Source organism: Pseudonaja textilis, chromosome 1, assembly GCF_049901715.1.
Source record: "Pseudonaja textilis isolate UNSWEBS1 chromosome 1, rPseTex1.2, whole genome shotgun sequence".
Lineage (NCBI taxonomy): Eukaryota > Metazoa > Chordata > Lepidosauria > Squamata > Elapidae > Pseudonaja > Pseudonaja textilis.
In genome coordinates, this window is record NC_141990.1 from 262,532,514 (window position 1) to 262,545,574 (window position 13,061).

The window sequence follows — 13,061 nt, forward strand, 5'->3', positions numbered from 1 at the left end:
ATTGGAGCATCAATGGCATCGACTTGACGTTCGAAGGGCATTAAGCATCTATCTAGACCGCACGGCGGCATTTCGAAAATCTGAGGCTCTATTCCTGTCCTTCAACCCATCCACTTTAGGACACAAGGTGTCATTGACGACCATTGGTAGATGGTTGAGAGCCACCATAGCTAAAAGTTACGAATGCCAGTCCATCTCAGTTCCTAAGGACATTACAGCCCACTCGACAAGGAGTGCAGCAACATCAGCAGCATGGGCCACTCGGGCTTCCATAGACGAAATTTGCACAACGGCAACTTGGGCTTCACCATCACCCTTTGTCAGAAATTTTAAAATTGATGTCTATGCCTCAGTGGACACTTCATTTGGCAGAAGAGTCCTGCAGAGGGTCCACAGAGTTTAGGAGTGGATTTCGATCCAGACAGAGTCCCTCCCTAAGGACAGGCCAAGCTTTGGTATGTCCCACTTCTGGATGCTCTGAACAGCTCATGGGAGAAAGGGCATTGGTACTTACCTGATACGCCCGTTCTCTGTGAGCTGTGAAGAGCATCCAGCCCCACCCATTTCTTTCCGTCTGGTGGGGTTCCGTTCCGGTCAGGGATCTAGATTAGGTGATGAGTTCCGGACTTTGGCACTCAGTCTTCTCAAAACTGGGGGACGCTGGGGAGGTGTCCCGTGGAGGAGGAGGAGCGTCCCGGAGTTTTAAGCCCAGCCTTTTTGCAGAAGAGACTGAAGCACCTCCCACTTCTGGATGCTCTTCATAGTTCACAGAGAACGGGTGTATCAGGTAAGTACCAACGCCCTTTTTATGAAGTCTTTTTAACTTTTTCAGGGGATAGTAAAAACACATATCTTTTCTATTTCTTAATGATTTTTAATTTCTTTTTTCAAGTTTTCTTATCACTGACTGGCAGTAATGGATAAGTAAGGGTTAATCTAGAGAGAGAGAGAGAGAGAGAGAGAGAACCTCAACTGATGCTGATTAGCTCTTGAAATGATCTATTTTGTGCAGTTACAAGAGTGGGGGAAGTTTTGCAGACCACAATACTAAAATTGTGCAGGGTATAAGCCATCTCATACTTTATCACACTTCTGGCTTATAAAATATTGCTGTCTAAATATTGGATTCACTCCAAGATGGGCTGTCTGGAAAATTTCTATCTTGGTGGTCATTAAGAATAGCAATCCCTTACCAGTATTAAATGTTAATCAGTCAAGAAGCTGCTTAGAATGCAGCTTTGAACCCTGTAATCAAATAAGCCTTGTATTGTAGGGTTTCTGTGAATGAAGCAACATATTGCATATAATGGGGAGGGGTGGGAAACCGGTTGTGAACTTTCCTTATTTCAGCTGTAGAGGTTTTTGTATCCCTTTGAAAATGAGAAATGCTTATGTTGTTTGTACTGCCCATCTATTTTTAGCTTTTGCCTCCTAGATCAGATTTGCTCTTGTAAAAGGAGGAACTTTTTTCTAGAGTTCTAATTTGTAGAATTGCTTGGGTATTCTAGCAAACTTGTTTTTACATAGTCCATCATAGTAAAATTGAGGAACTACAGCGGAAAGCGGCTTTCCTAAAGAGTCTGATTGCTTTGACTTTACATGTTAATGCTCAATGTGTTGGCAGTTGCAGAAACTAGAACATGCTCTTTAACCTGGTTTCCCATTTGTATTCAATAGCCACACCATTGCTCTATAATGCACCTAATTGCAGAGAAAAGCTCGTTTTTGAAGATTGCTTTTAGCTTTGTTATCTGAAGAGGGATTGACATTTGGTTTGAAAGACACGGTCCCTTCGTGGATGCTATGCATTGTTAGAAAGTTGGGTCACAAAGCCAGGCACGTGAATGTAGCTCGTTGAAAAGGCTAAGCAACGTGGAGCTCCTCCCCATCACACGTGCTACCCTGGAGGAAAATCAGGCACATGTCTGGATTGAAAGCAACGTTTGCATAAATGGGTGACAAGGAAGATTGGCTGCAGGAGCTTGGGCAGAAAGCTTGTTTGGCTGCTTCATGATTTTATATAAGACCGGCAGCTTCACTCTTGCTGTTTCTGTTTAACTCTTCCTTTTCTTACCTGTTTTTTTTCTTCCTCTAAGCGTTCTTGTTTTGCTTTGCTGTGCTCTATTTTATTCTGGAGTTTGTTACAGATCTGTTGCCTCAGTGCAGAACATTTAACTTTAGAACTGAATCAGGAATCTAGGATTTGAAAATGATTGCATTTGAAAACCTATCAGTGACATCAAAAATTCATCCTTTGGTTAAATGAATGACAGGATTTCCCTCTGGGAGCAAAAATTGTAAGCTACCTAGTTCTCCACTCCCCTACACGTTGCAGAATACCTTATGCCACCAGACTTGAAATTCTAGACCTAGAAAACCTAGAACTACGCCGCCTTCACTCCGATCTAAGTATAGTATATAAAATCATACATTGCAGTGTCCTACCTGTCAATGAATACTTCAGCTTCAACCATAACAACACAAGAGCAAACAATAGATACAAACTCAAGGTTAATCGCACCAAACTTGATTGCAGGAAATACAGCTTCAGCAACAAAGTGGTCAATGTCTGGAATACTCTACCTGACTCTGTGGTTTCTTCCCCAAACCCCAAAAACTTTAACCTTAGACTGGCTACTATTGACCTCACCCCTTTCCTAAGAGGTCTGTAGGGGGCGTGCATAAGCACACCAACGTGCCTACCGTCCCTGTCCTTTTTTTTTTTTTTTCTTATATGTATCCATGTATTCATAGCTATGTTTTTACTTATACCTATTATCTTGTAAGCAATTGACAAACCAAATAAAATAAATAAACTTGTTCGATGCAGTCCCCCACGATTTTGACACTTCCCTATTTATACAGGAATTTCCCCCTCCCCAAGTTCTGCTATTCCAATTTGAACTATGTAAATATAGTTTTGTGTTTCATAAAAGTGGGGGCCACCAAATCACTAGTCCAAGACTCCTGACACTTAGAATGTTATTCAAAGAAAATATAACTTACTGCATATTTAGTTTCAATACATTGCTCATTGTATCTTTTTTATTCTTGGTTTTGAGCTAATGTACTGGTTTTCAAGAAGTAGAATTTTTAGTACATGAAAATGTAGATTTAATAGTTTAATTGGGGACAGCAATGCCTAGTCAATCCAGTTTCCATTAAATATGGAATTATGACATTATGCTGAATTAGGTCCAAAAAAATTAAATAATGACATCATTTAGTGTGATGAAATAAGTTTAAAATAAAGTTTAAAAATAAGTTTAAAAATAAATAAATCCAGGCTTCTTCAGCAGCAAACTATATGGAAGTTTCTTATTTAAATATTAAATGTATCTAATATTAGCAAAATACATTCTAGTTTTAGATAATAGACTGTATTCTACTCCTCCTATAAGTATTTTCAATGAAATAGTCTTATACTCAGTACAGTACATTACAGGACTTACAATAAACATGGTAATATATATGCATAGCACCCAGAGAGTGTAAGCTATAGATTATAAAGTCCTGGAAATAAAACAGTTATCCCCAAGCAAACCCCTCAAATCACAGATAATGACAAAAACAAAAAAAGGGGGGAGAATTTTTGTTTTTCTCTCTTTCTGTAGTTCATATACATACATACTGGCAACAGAAATATTTACAAAGGTGCTACCTCTTGGAAATAAGGGTACGGAGGAGGGGGACTGTAACCCTTTACATCTAAATTGGGAGGAAGAAAAGCACATGCAACTGATTCTTTTTTTTTAGCTCAACCCAAATAAATTTTCAAAATCAGATGCAGATCCAATTTTTAAAATGTTATTTTAAGGTTCACAAAGTTATTTGAATTGTTCATGATCACATATGAACAGTACTTCCTAAAAAAAACATCCTAAAAATATCTTCCTGCTATTTTTAAGGAATTTGACTGCTGCCTTCATAAATGCTGCTTTAGCTTCTTTTCGATGTTGTTATACAATATTTGGAGCAACTTTTCCCCCGAAAAAGGAAACAATATAAATGTACAGTCAAAGTCCTTGAATACATTGCATAACGTTGAGGGAGAGGAGATATATACTCCAAGACTTCTCATGCTTTGTGTTTAATAAAGGCTGCCACTGTAAACCTTTCACCATTCTAGTTTTAATACCCTGAGTCAAACAGCAAATACACAGATAAAGCCACGTCAGTCTCAACTTTCATTGAGTTGAGAGTGAGAATGGTTCTATAGGAATGCTGGATTCACCTTGATTTTACAATATGAGCTGCTTTTGGCAAGGCTTTGATTTATTTGCCCTAGGTCCATGATGGAGAACCTATGGCACGCGTGCCACAGGTGGCATGCAGAGCCATTTTTGCCGGCACACAAGCTGCAGGCAAACTTACCTCACTGCACATGTGCGTGCCTCACGGCTGATTTTTGGCTGGTTTGAGGCCTTTTTCGGCCTCCCAGAGGCTTGAGGAAGGCTTTTTCAGGCTTCTACAAGCTTTGTAGGCCGAAATCTAGCCCCGTTTTGTCACTTCCGGTATTTTCAGAAAAACAGGAATGACTTTGTGATTCTTCTAAATTTACTTCTGTGAATATTTTGTATTATAAGTCAATGTTGGTATTCTACCTCTTATTCGGTTAGTTTTAATTATGGATGGTGTTTTTTTTCCAGAACTGGTGCATTTTGGTTATCCTTTTTCCATTAGACTTGATTTGTAATAGCAAATAAGCAAATAATAGAACATTTGTTTTCAGTGTTTGTATATCTGTGATAGGTAAACAACCTTTCTTCCAGTAGTCCTGCAGCTGTTGGTCCAACAGAGCTGAATAATATAATGCACCATGAGGGTTTTTTTAAAAAAATCTGCTTCCATCTTGCAAATCAGTTGCAGACAGACAAATCAACCAAATTCCTCTAACTTTCCAGCCCTAATGTTTGAGGGAAAAGTCACTTCTAGAAGGGTAACAAGGAAGGAAACAATTTCTATAAACAAGGAAGTAAATAAATGGATAAACAAAAAAATGAGGGAGGGAGGTTTTGACAGTATACTTTTCCTGCCCATCTCATGGAACAAAGCTGTTCTTTCCTTTTTTCTTTATCCTGCAGGATCATTGAGCTGAATGGACACAAACCACCCCTCACTTACAAACGTTTCCAGGCCATCATTAGTCGCATGGACCTGCCAAAAAAGCCAATCAGCACCATAACAAGCCAACAAATGGAGATGTACAAGACAGAGATCCAAGAGAACCACGATGAAACCTATGGAGTACCATCTCTAGAAGAACTAGGTAATTTTGGGTGGGTTTGGAACACTTCCTGGATGGGCTGTGGTGCCTTACATATTTAATCTGATCTGGTTTTGGTTTCAAAGCAATCTTTGCATTATCTACACATTCTGGAGTTTAGAAAATGAACTGGTCAGGTGTCCATTGATTAATTGATTATATGCCATTTGATATAATCAGTGTTAATTCTTGGCGTGGATAGCCCTTTTCCAGGATGATCTGTCCCTAACCCATCCTTTTAGGTGTTTAAGTGGTGCCCATATTATTCTGTTCATTCATTCATTCTGTTTATATAGCCACTCATCTCACTTTTCTGTGATTATAGGCAGCTACATAAATATCCTCCACTAGGTCATTATAGTTATTCATGCTATGCAAAGAGTAAAAAAAATCCTTTATATTATTATATTATACTTTATTATACATTTTAATAATTAAGTGACCAAACTGTTTTTATATAATTCAGCAAAATAGTATTTATTAGTGATTTTTTTATCCCAGCATTCAAAAGAAGGCTTGGGAAATTTACAACAGAAAATAAAAGTACAATAAAATGACGGTGACAAACGGAATAATATCTTAAACCCAGAACTGCGTGAAAGTGCAGCATAATTTTTAAGTAGCAGAATAAAAAATGAATAAATTGATATGTCAGGGCAAATATAAATATAAGCAGTATTTGTAATTAAGTTTAGTATGCAATGTGTAAAACATTTTTGTGTTGCTCTGATTTCCATTTTGTGATTATAGAACATTTCAAAGAACTTTTAATACAGTATTACTATGTTTCCCAGTTGTTAAAATTTTATTTAGGAAGCTAGAAGTTTCTAGCATGTTTGACTGGCTTTAACTATCATTCCTTTTTATTTGAAGTTCACAAGGTAGTTAATTGTCTGCTGATCTTTTGACCATAGCACAAAAATAGCTATGGTTCAGCAGCCATTGCTGTTATTAATCTTCTCTTAAGTTTTATTATCTTGCCATTATATCTGGATCTATAGAAATGTTGAGAATAGAATACCATATAGTATAATATTATTATATGGCAATCAGCAGATGATTAATATGTATTCTCTGATTATGAAATGGCTTCTGACATATGTTACCCTAGTTATAAACGCATTTATATTTTATCCTATTTCATAAAGTTACATCATATTTTCTTCTTTTCTAATTCTAATTCCAATTCCTTTTCTAATCTTCCAAGCCATAAATCCAAAGCCATAAAGTACATTTTTCTCTTTTTTTAGCAAACAGTCCATAAGGAGTTTCCAGTGACTGATATGTGTAGTTGTGGATCTTTCTGGAAATAAACAAATTATTTTTTTCCTCTCTGCTAGGTCTGGCATTTTCACCAATTCCTCCACTGTGGATATTTCAGAATCTTTCCATTTTTGTGCATATAATAGTTTCACAGCAGTAATAGATAAATGATCTTCCGTGGCTATTTTCTAATTGGCTGTTCATTAATCCAGCAAGAAAAGATCTGTTTTCAGTTGAAAGTTGATCTTTAAAAAAATTTTATGACTGTGTGTATGTATTTGCACCCAGATAATTTCTGTCTATTTTTACAGTCCCTAATTACCATTATTAAACCAGGACTTTCTATGGGACTGTTGCCATTTCGATTCCTAAGCCCCTACCTTTTTTTCACATAAGAGCTTTTTTTTAAAAAAAACACCCTATGATAAAAGGATTTTTAAAAAGAACAAGATATTTTTCTGTTTTAATAGCATAAGTTGCAGTTTCTGCATGCATGTATCAGATGAGGGTTCTTTTTTTCTAAAGATGTACTTTGACTCATTCCAGGTATTCATTTTAAGTTAAACAGTTCTGCATGTGGTTTAGCAAACATGGCAGCAAACGGTTCTGAGACAGCTTGAGATATTAATCATGCTGCCTGAATAGTAAGTTAATAGATGCACTCCTTTTTCACTCAGGTTTTCCCACTGAAGGACTTGCTCCAACTGTTTGGCAGGGAGGGGAGACTGAAGCCTTAACTCGTCTGGATAAGCATTTGGAAAGAAAGGTAACAACCCCTATCTTTGTTGCGATCCTTTCAGGGAAGGATTGTTTTCTAAGTCATTGGTTGTCAACCTTTTCTTCACCATGGACCCCTTTTAAATACCTTTTGTGGTCATAGACATGGCCATGGACGCCCAAGACTTAACTCTAAATTTAAATCATAACATTTCTTCAAGCCTTTGCGAACTATGTATGATAGCATCATGGATCCCAGATTGAGAACCACTGTTCTAAGTCATTTAAGTCATCTAAGCCTTACATTTTTGAGATATAAATGTACCATGTATTAATGAATATGAATAGAATAGAATCCTTTTGCTGTAATGGCTGAGAAATACCATAAAAGAAATATCGCAATCCAAAATAATATTTGTGCTTTCCTCCCCTCAAATCCTTTTTCCATAATGTTTCTATTATAGATACTTAACTGGATTATTATTATTATTATTATTATTATTATTATTATTATTACTACTACTACTACTACTACTACTACTACTACTACTACTACTATTATCATCAAATGTAGTTTTCAGGCAATGATTCTAATTCAGTATAAATCTTGCCACCTCCCTGAAAATTTTATTAAGCTATATATTACACTTGAGCAAGACTTAAGCTATGCCTCAGTATGTGGTAAAAGTAAAACTCAAGACACTGGAATATCCATTTGATGCCTTTATAAAGCTAATCTTTCATGTACATTTTTTTCCTGGCAATTTAGATCAACCTTCATTCTGTATTTAATTTGATCTTAGTTATTTGTGCTGAAAGAAATCATGTTTTATTAGATAACCATAGGGATTAATTTAGTTCTGTGATGAAACATGGGGCCTGTGTTTAAAAAAAATTGAGTCAGATATTCTATGTCAGATATTGCTACAGGCTCTGTTATTATTTTTAGATTGCTAAGATGTTTTTCCTATTTCCATGTATAAATATTTGAAGATATTTATAAGCTTGGTCAAAACAGCAAGCAACATTTTTAATCAAGAAGTGCTGAATCTTCTTTATTAATTATAATAATGAATAAATGAAATAATTTCTGTATTTTTTATTTTTTTTTATTTTCACATCTATTTGTTTCTGTCCCAATATCTTCAAGGCATGGGTTGCAAACTATGAACGGCCAAGGATGAATGCCAATTCGTTATTGGCCAGCCCCACAGGGTTGAGTCCCTATCTTCGGTTTGGCTGCTTGTCTTGTCGCTTATTCTATTATCGGCTTTGGGAACTTTATAAAAAGGTGAGGAAATGGGAATTGGAAAGATGATTTGTGGACACATGGAAATGGAATGATTTGGAGAATATATTAATTCCCAACTTATTTCTACTTGTAACAATGCGTACCTTCCAGGTATTATGTTCCTTAGACTTATTTCTACTTTACTATAGTGTTGAACCTTACCTAGGAGTACTCATATTTTTTAGGTTGCTTTTCAGTCACAGTATACGATTGAATTATAAATTATAAATAAGAAATTACAAATATGTGTACAAATGATGACATGACCAATTTGGTCTAGTGGTTAATGCACCAGACTAGAAAATGGGAGACCGTGAGTTCTAGTTCTGCTGTAACCATGAAAGATGGTTGGGTGATCTTGGGCCAGTCACTCTCTCTCTCAGTCCAACTTACCTCACAGGGTTGTTGTTATAGGGAAAACAGGAGGAGGAAGGTGTGTTGGATACATTTAGCACTTCAGTTATTTGTAAAAATAATAACTATGGGAAATAAGTAAGTAAATAAATAAATAAAATAAAACCACATTTAAAACTGTATTATTTTTAAATTATGCATATATTTTGTCCCTTAAGGAAATATGTACACAACAGCAACATAAAATCTAAAAGAATGGCTTTTACAATGCAATTAATTATTCAATCCATATTTTTTAGACATTTTCTAGGATTATCTTTTGCATCAGATATTTTAAACTGCTTTGCTTTTATTATTCTGAATGTCCTGCTTTTCAGTGGACAAAAAAGATTTGAAGCAAATAATCTTATCAGATTATCAAATATGTGGTAAAGAGTTCAGTGGAACTGTTCTATTCTAAATAGGCTTGCTGCCTTGGTCCCGGAGTGGATGTTTCTTCAAAATACTTGGCTCTCCAATTAAAAGTTTCCTAAAACTTTATTCCCTGGGTAGATTTAATTTGGAACCAAAATTACCTCAGAATTGATTTGGTGACTGACAGAAATCATCCAATATGATGTAATCTTTTTGCCCTCTTTAGGTGAAGCGGAACAGCACTCCACCTCTTTCACTCTATGGCCAATTACTCTGGAGGGAATTTTTTTACACAGCTGCCACAAATAATCCTAAATTTGATCGCATGGAAGGAAATCCTATTTGCATACAGATCCCCTGGGACAGGAATCCTGAAGCCTTGGCAAAGTGGGCAGAAGGCAAGACAGGCTTCCCTTGGATTGATGCAATTATGACTCAACTGAGGCAGGAAGGTTGGATTCACCACTTGGCCCGGCATGCTGTTGCCTGCTTTCTAACCAGAGGTGACCTTTGGATCAGCTGGGAATCTGGAGTGAGGGTGAGTCATGTCAGGAAGTGTTAAAAAAATACAGTTGTTGTTGGTGGAGGAGGAGGAGGAGGATTATTTAAGAAAGAGTGGTTATATAGACCATGAGGAATTGAAACTGTTGTTCTCTTATAAAGGAAAAGTATTATCTTGGAGAATCGTGTTGATAAAAATCTCTTTTTAAGTAATGAAAGAGTGAATGAAAGATTTGAAAATAGTATCTTAGCAGAAATGATAGGAACATATAGGCAAATTCCCAGAAACCAAATTCAATTGGAATATAATTTAGTGGCATTGGGCTTTTTTATATATCATTTCAGCGTTTCTGTAGATACTTAGTTCATAGTGCTAATATGGCTATAATATAATAGCACAAGATAACACTTCATAGTGCTTTACATCTCTCTAAGCGGTTTACATAGTCAGCATATTGCCCCCAACAGTCTGGGTCCTCATTTTACTGACCACAGAGTCGGTAGGGGCTGGGTCGGTGAGGATTAAACTCTTGGCTGTGGGCAGAGTTTGCCTGCAATACTGCATTCTAACTACTGCATCGCCACAGCTCTATTCACACACACATATATAATATCCATTTTCCACTGCTGTGCCAACTCTGCCTAACTGGAGCCAATACAGTAGCTTATTTTCGGCTCTATCAGTTCCATGACTGAATTATTGCTACATGGTTTACCATTGAAAACAGTCCACAAGTTGCAGAAATCAGCTGATGAGTTAACCACTGGGGTAGTTAATCGTGAATGTATAGTACTGATGTGTGTGCTGCGTTAGCTGGTTGTGTTGACATTAGTAAAGATGCAAGTAATACAGCAGTGCAGGGCTTCAGATTCAGTAACAAAAATATCCTTTGAAATGTGTGGGATACTAATGTAGTATCTATTCGCAACTCCCTAAATATTTAAATGCTTTAAACCACATAGTACTGCAATCGGCAACGATACAATCCTAGGAAAGGGACAACTATTTCAAGGAGTTGCAAATAGACGCTACATACATGACTGCTTCTGAAGCACTTTTGTGCCTTCAAATTCAAAGGATAGCATAGTCTTACCAAGAGGTTCAGAATACAGATATTTAAAGGCCTGCTTCCCAACTCCTGCACTAAGATCAGCAGGAAAAGTGGGCCTACCTTGCAGAATGGTGGATAGAACCATGGCCTCAGTGATAGTGGCCCCTCAATTATGGATTTTTCTCCTGAGGCAAATTTGGTTGCCTCAGCTCATTCTGTCATTTAAAGACTTCTTTGTTCACCTCTCCTCTCTCCTATTCAAAATATCATTTCAATATGTGTTTGCAAGGTAACAACTGCCCCAAGATCAGACTGGTATTTTTTTTGTCTTGAATCTAAATAATGTTTTATTATTTTATGGAGGTTGGTTTAACACAGATTGTTTTTAATCAAGGCATGTTATGGGAATTGAATGTTAATACTTCAACATAGTATACATTGCTCTTGGCTTCATTGGAAGGAGAGTAATATAAAAATAAAATATACAAAATAAAATACACAGCAGTTAATTGCATTCATTCTCCAGGATCAGTTTCACTAAACATCAGAACTTTGTACAGCTAACAAGGCTTCCAAAACAGTTGACATAAGATCAACAACAAACATGATACGTCCACCGTCTAAAAATCTGTTTCTTTCCCTCACATCAAAATTGTACCAGCCACTGAACAGAGTCCTTGATTCTGACCACTCAGGCTTACCGTGAAAGTCTTCCCTCACATTTTCTCTCTTTCCCTTTCCACAGGTATTTGATGAGCTGCTTCTGGATGCAGATTTCAGTGTAAATGCAGGCAGCTGGATGTGGCTTTCCTGCAGTGCTTTCTTCCAGCAGTTTTTTCACTGCTACTGTCCTGTTGGGTTTGGGCGTCGTACAGATCCCAGCGGTGACTACATTAGGTGAGCATAAGGGCTGAGGTCACCACAGCTTTTGTCACACTAAAGCCAAAATGAATATTTGCTCTTCCTTTTCGCGTTGTCCCCTTTTTCCCCTTTTGTAGCACAGTTTTTGATTGTCAATTCACAAACAGACACTGTCTTGCATAAGTAGAGTAAAACATCTTTTAAATAAGAATACAAGCTCATCTTTTTACGTAATTGGGCTAGCTGGCGACTTATATAAATTATTTACAATAATTAACAATAATCCTTATTGATTTATTCTATAGGCGGTATCTACCCCAATTGAAAGATTTTCCATCACGCTATATCTACGAGCCCTGGAATGCCCCTGGGTCAGTTCAGAAGGCAGCAAAATGTATAATTGGGGTAAACTATCCCAAACCCATGGTGAACCATGCAGAGACCAGTCGACTAAACATTGAACGCATGAAGCAGATTTATCAGCAGCTCTCACGCTACAGAGGCCTATGTATGTATATTTGATATTTTGTAATAATGTATTACATTTGTATGTTGCTCATGTCTCATCAGCTCTGGGACACATACACACATGCATACATACATACATGCATATATACAAACATACATACATACAAATACACACACATACACACAACTAGGTAACATCACTAGTGCTAAAAGGGAGTGGATTGGCTCTCATTTGATATCAACACTCAAATGAGCAGAGATTAACACCAAGATTAACACTGGATCAACAACCAAGAAATAACAATGCCCCAATCAAGAATCTACCAACTCAGATAAAAAAATTAACAGTAAAAAAACAGCCTAATCAAGTAACTACTAAGACCACTCCCATCAATACTGACAGAGTAAGCTGATATAAAATGAGAGTAAATCCCACTCCCTGCTAGCACTTATGATGTTGTGTAGTTTGGTAATGAAACATTTGCAAGAAAGCAACTAAGCTTAGAGAGCATCAAGGACCCCACAGTTCAACCTTGAGCTATATATTTTCCCTTTCATTCATGTGTGTATATGTGAATGTACTTAAAGGTGCAGTGAAAATGTAGGCCTGCTCTTTAATAGAGATGTCATTGTTTTCCAGGTTTATTGGCCTCTGTCCCATCCTGTATAGAGGACTTCAGTAATATAACCACAGACCTTTCTTCAGCCCATGGAGGTTGCAACAATACAAGTGAGCAAGTGGTTTCCACAAATTATGCAACTTTGCAGTGGCATTAGACCACTTTCATTTTTAATATAGCTTCAGTAAATCTCTTGGAATGATTTGTGCATTCTAATAGTTGCTTAAAAGTGAAAGGAAAATCACATTGTACTA

The 13,061-nt window shown here is 36.8% G+C and overlaps 1 protein-coding gene across 3 annotated transcripts in view; it reads left to right on the forward strand.

The window, feature by feature from the left end:
- Positions 1–13,061, forward strand: part of CRY2 (cryptochrome circadian regulator 2) — a 37,883-nt gene that overhangs the window by 19,896 nt on the left and 4,926 nt on the right. For all 3 annotated transcript variants that reach the window (XM_026707515.2, XM_087921412.1, XM_087921413.1), the window contains 7 exons: positions 5,085–5,269; positions 7,207–7,295; positions 8,397–8,537; positions 9,532–9,843; positions 11,604–11,755; positions 12,025–12,227; positions 12,828–12,917. In XM_026707515.2, coding sequence (XP_026563300.2) covers positions 5,085–5,269; positions 7,207–7,295; positions 8,397–8,537; positions 9,532–9,843; positions 11,604–11,755; positions 12,025–12,227; positions 12,828–12,917 — 1,172 coding nt within the window. The remainder of the gene's footprint in view (positions 1–5,084; positions 5,270–7,206; positions 7,296–8,396; positions 8,538–9,531; positions 9,844–11,603; positions 11,756–12,024; positions 12,228–12,827; positions 12,918–13,061) is intronic.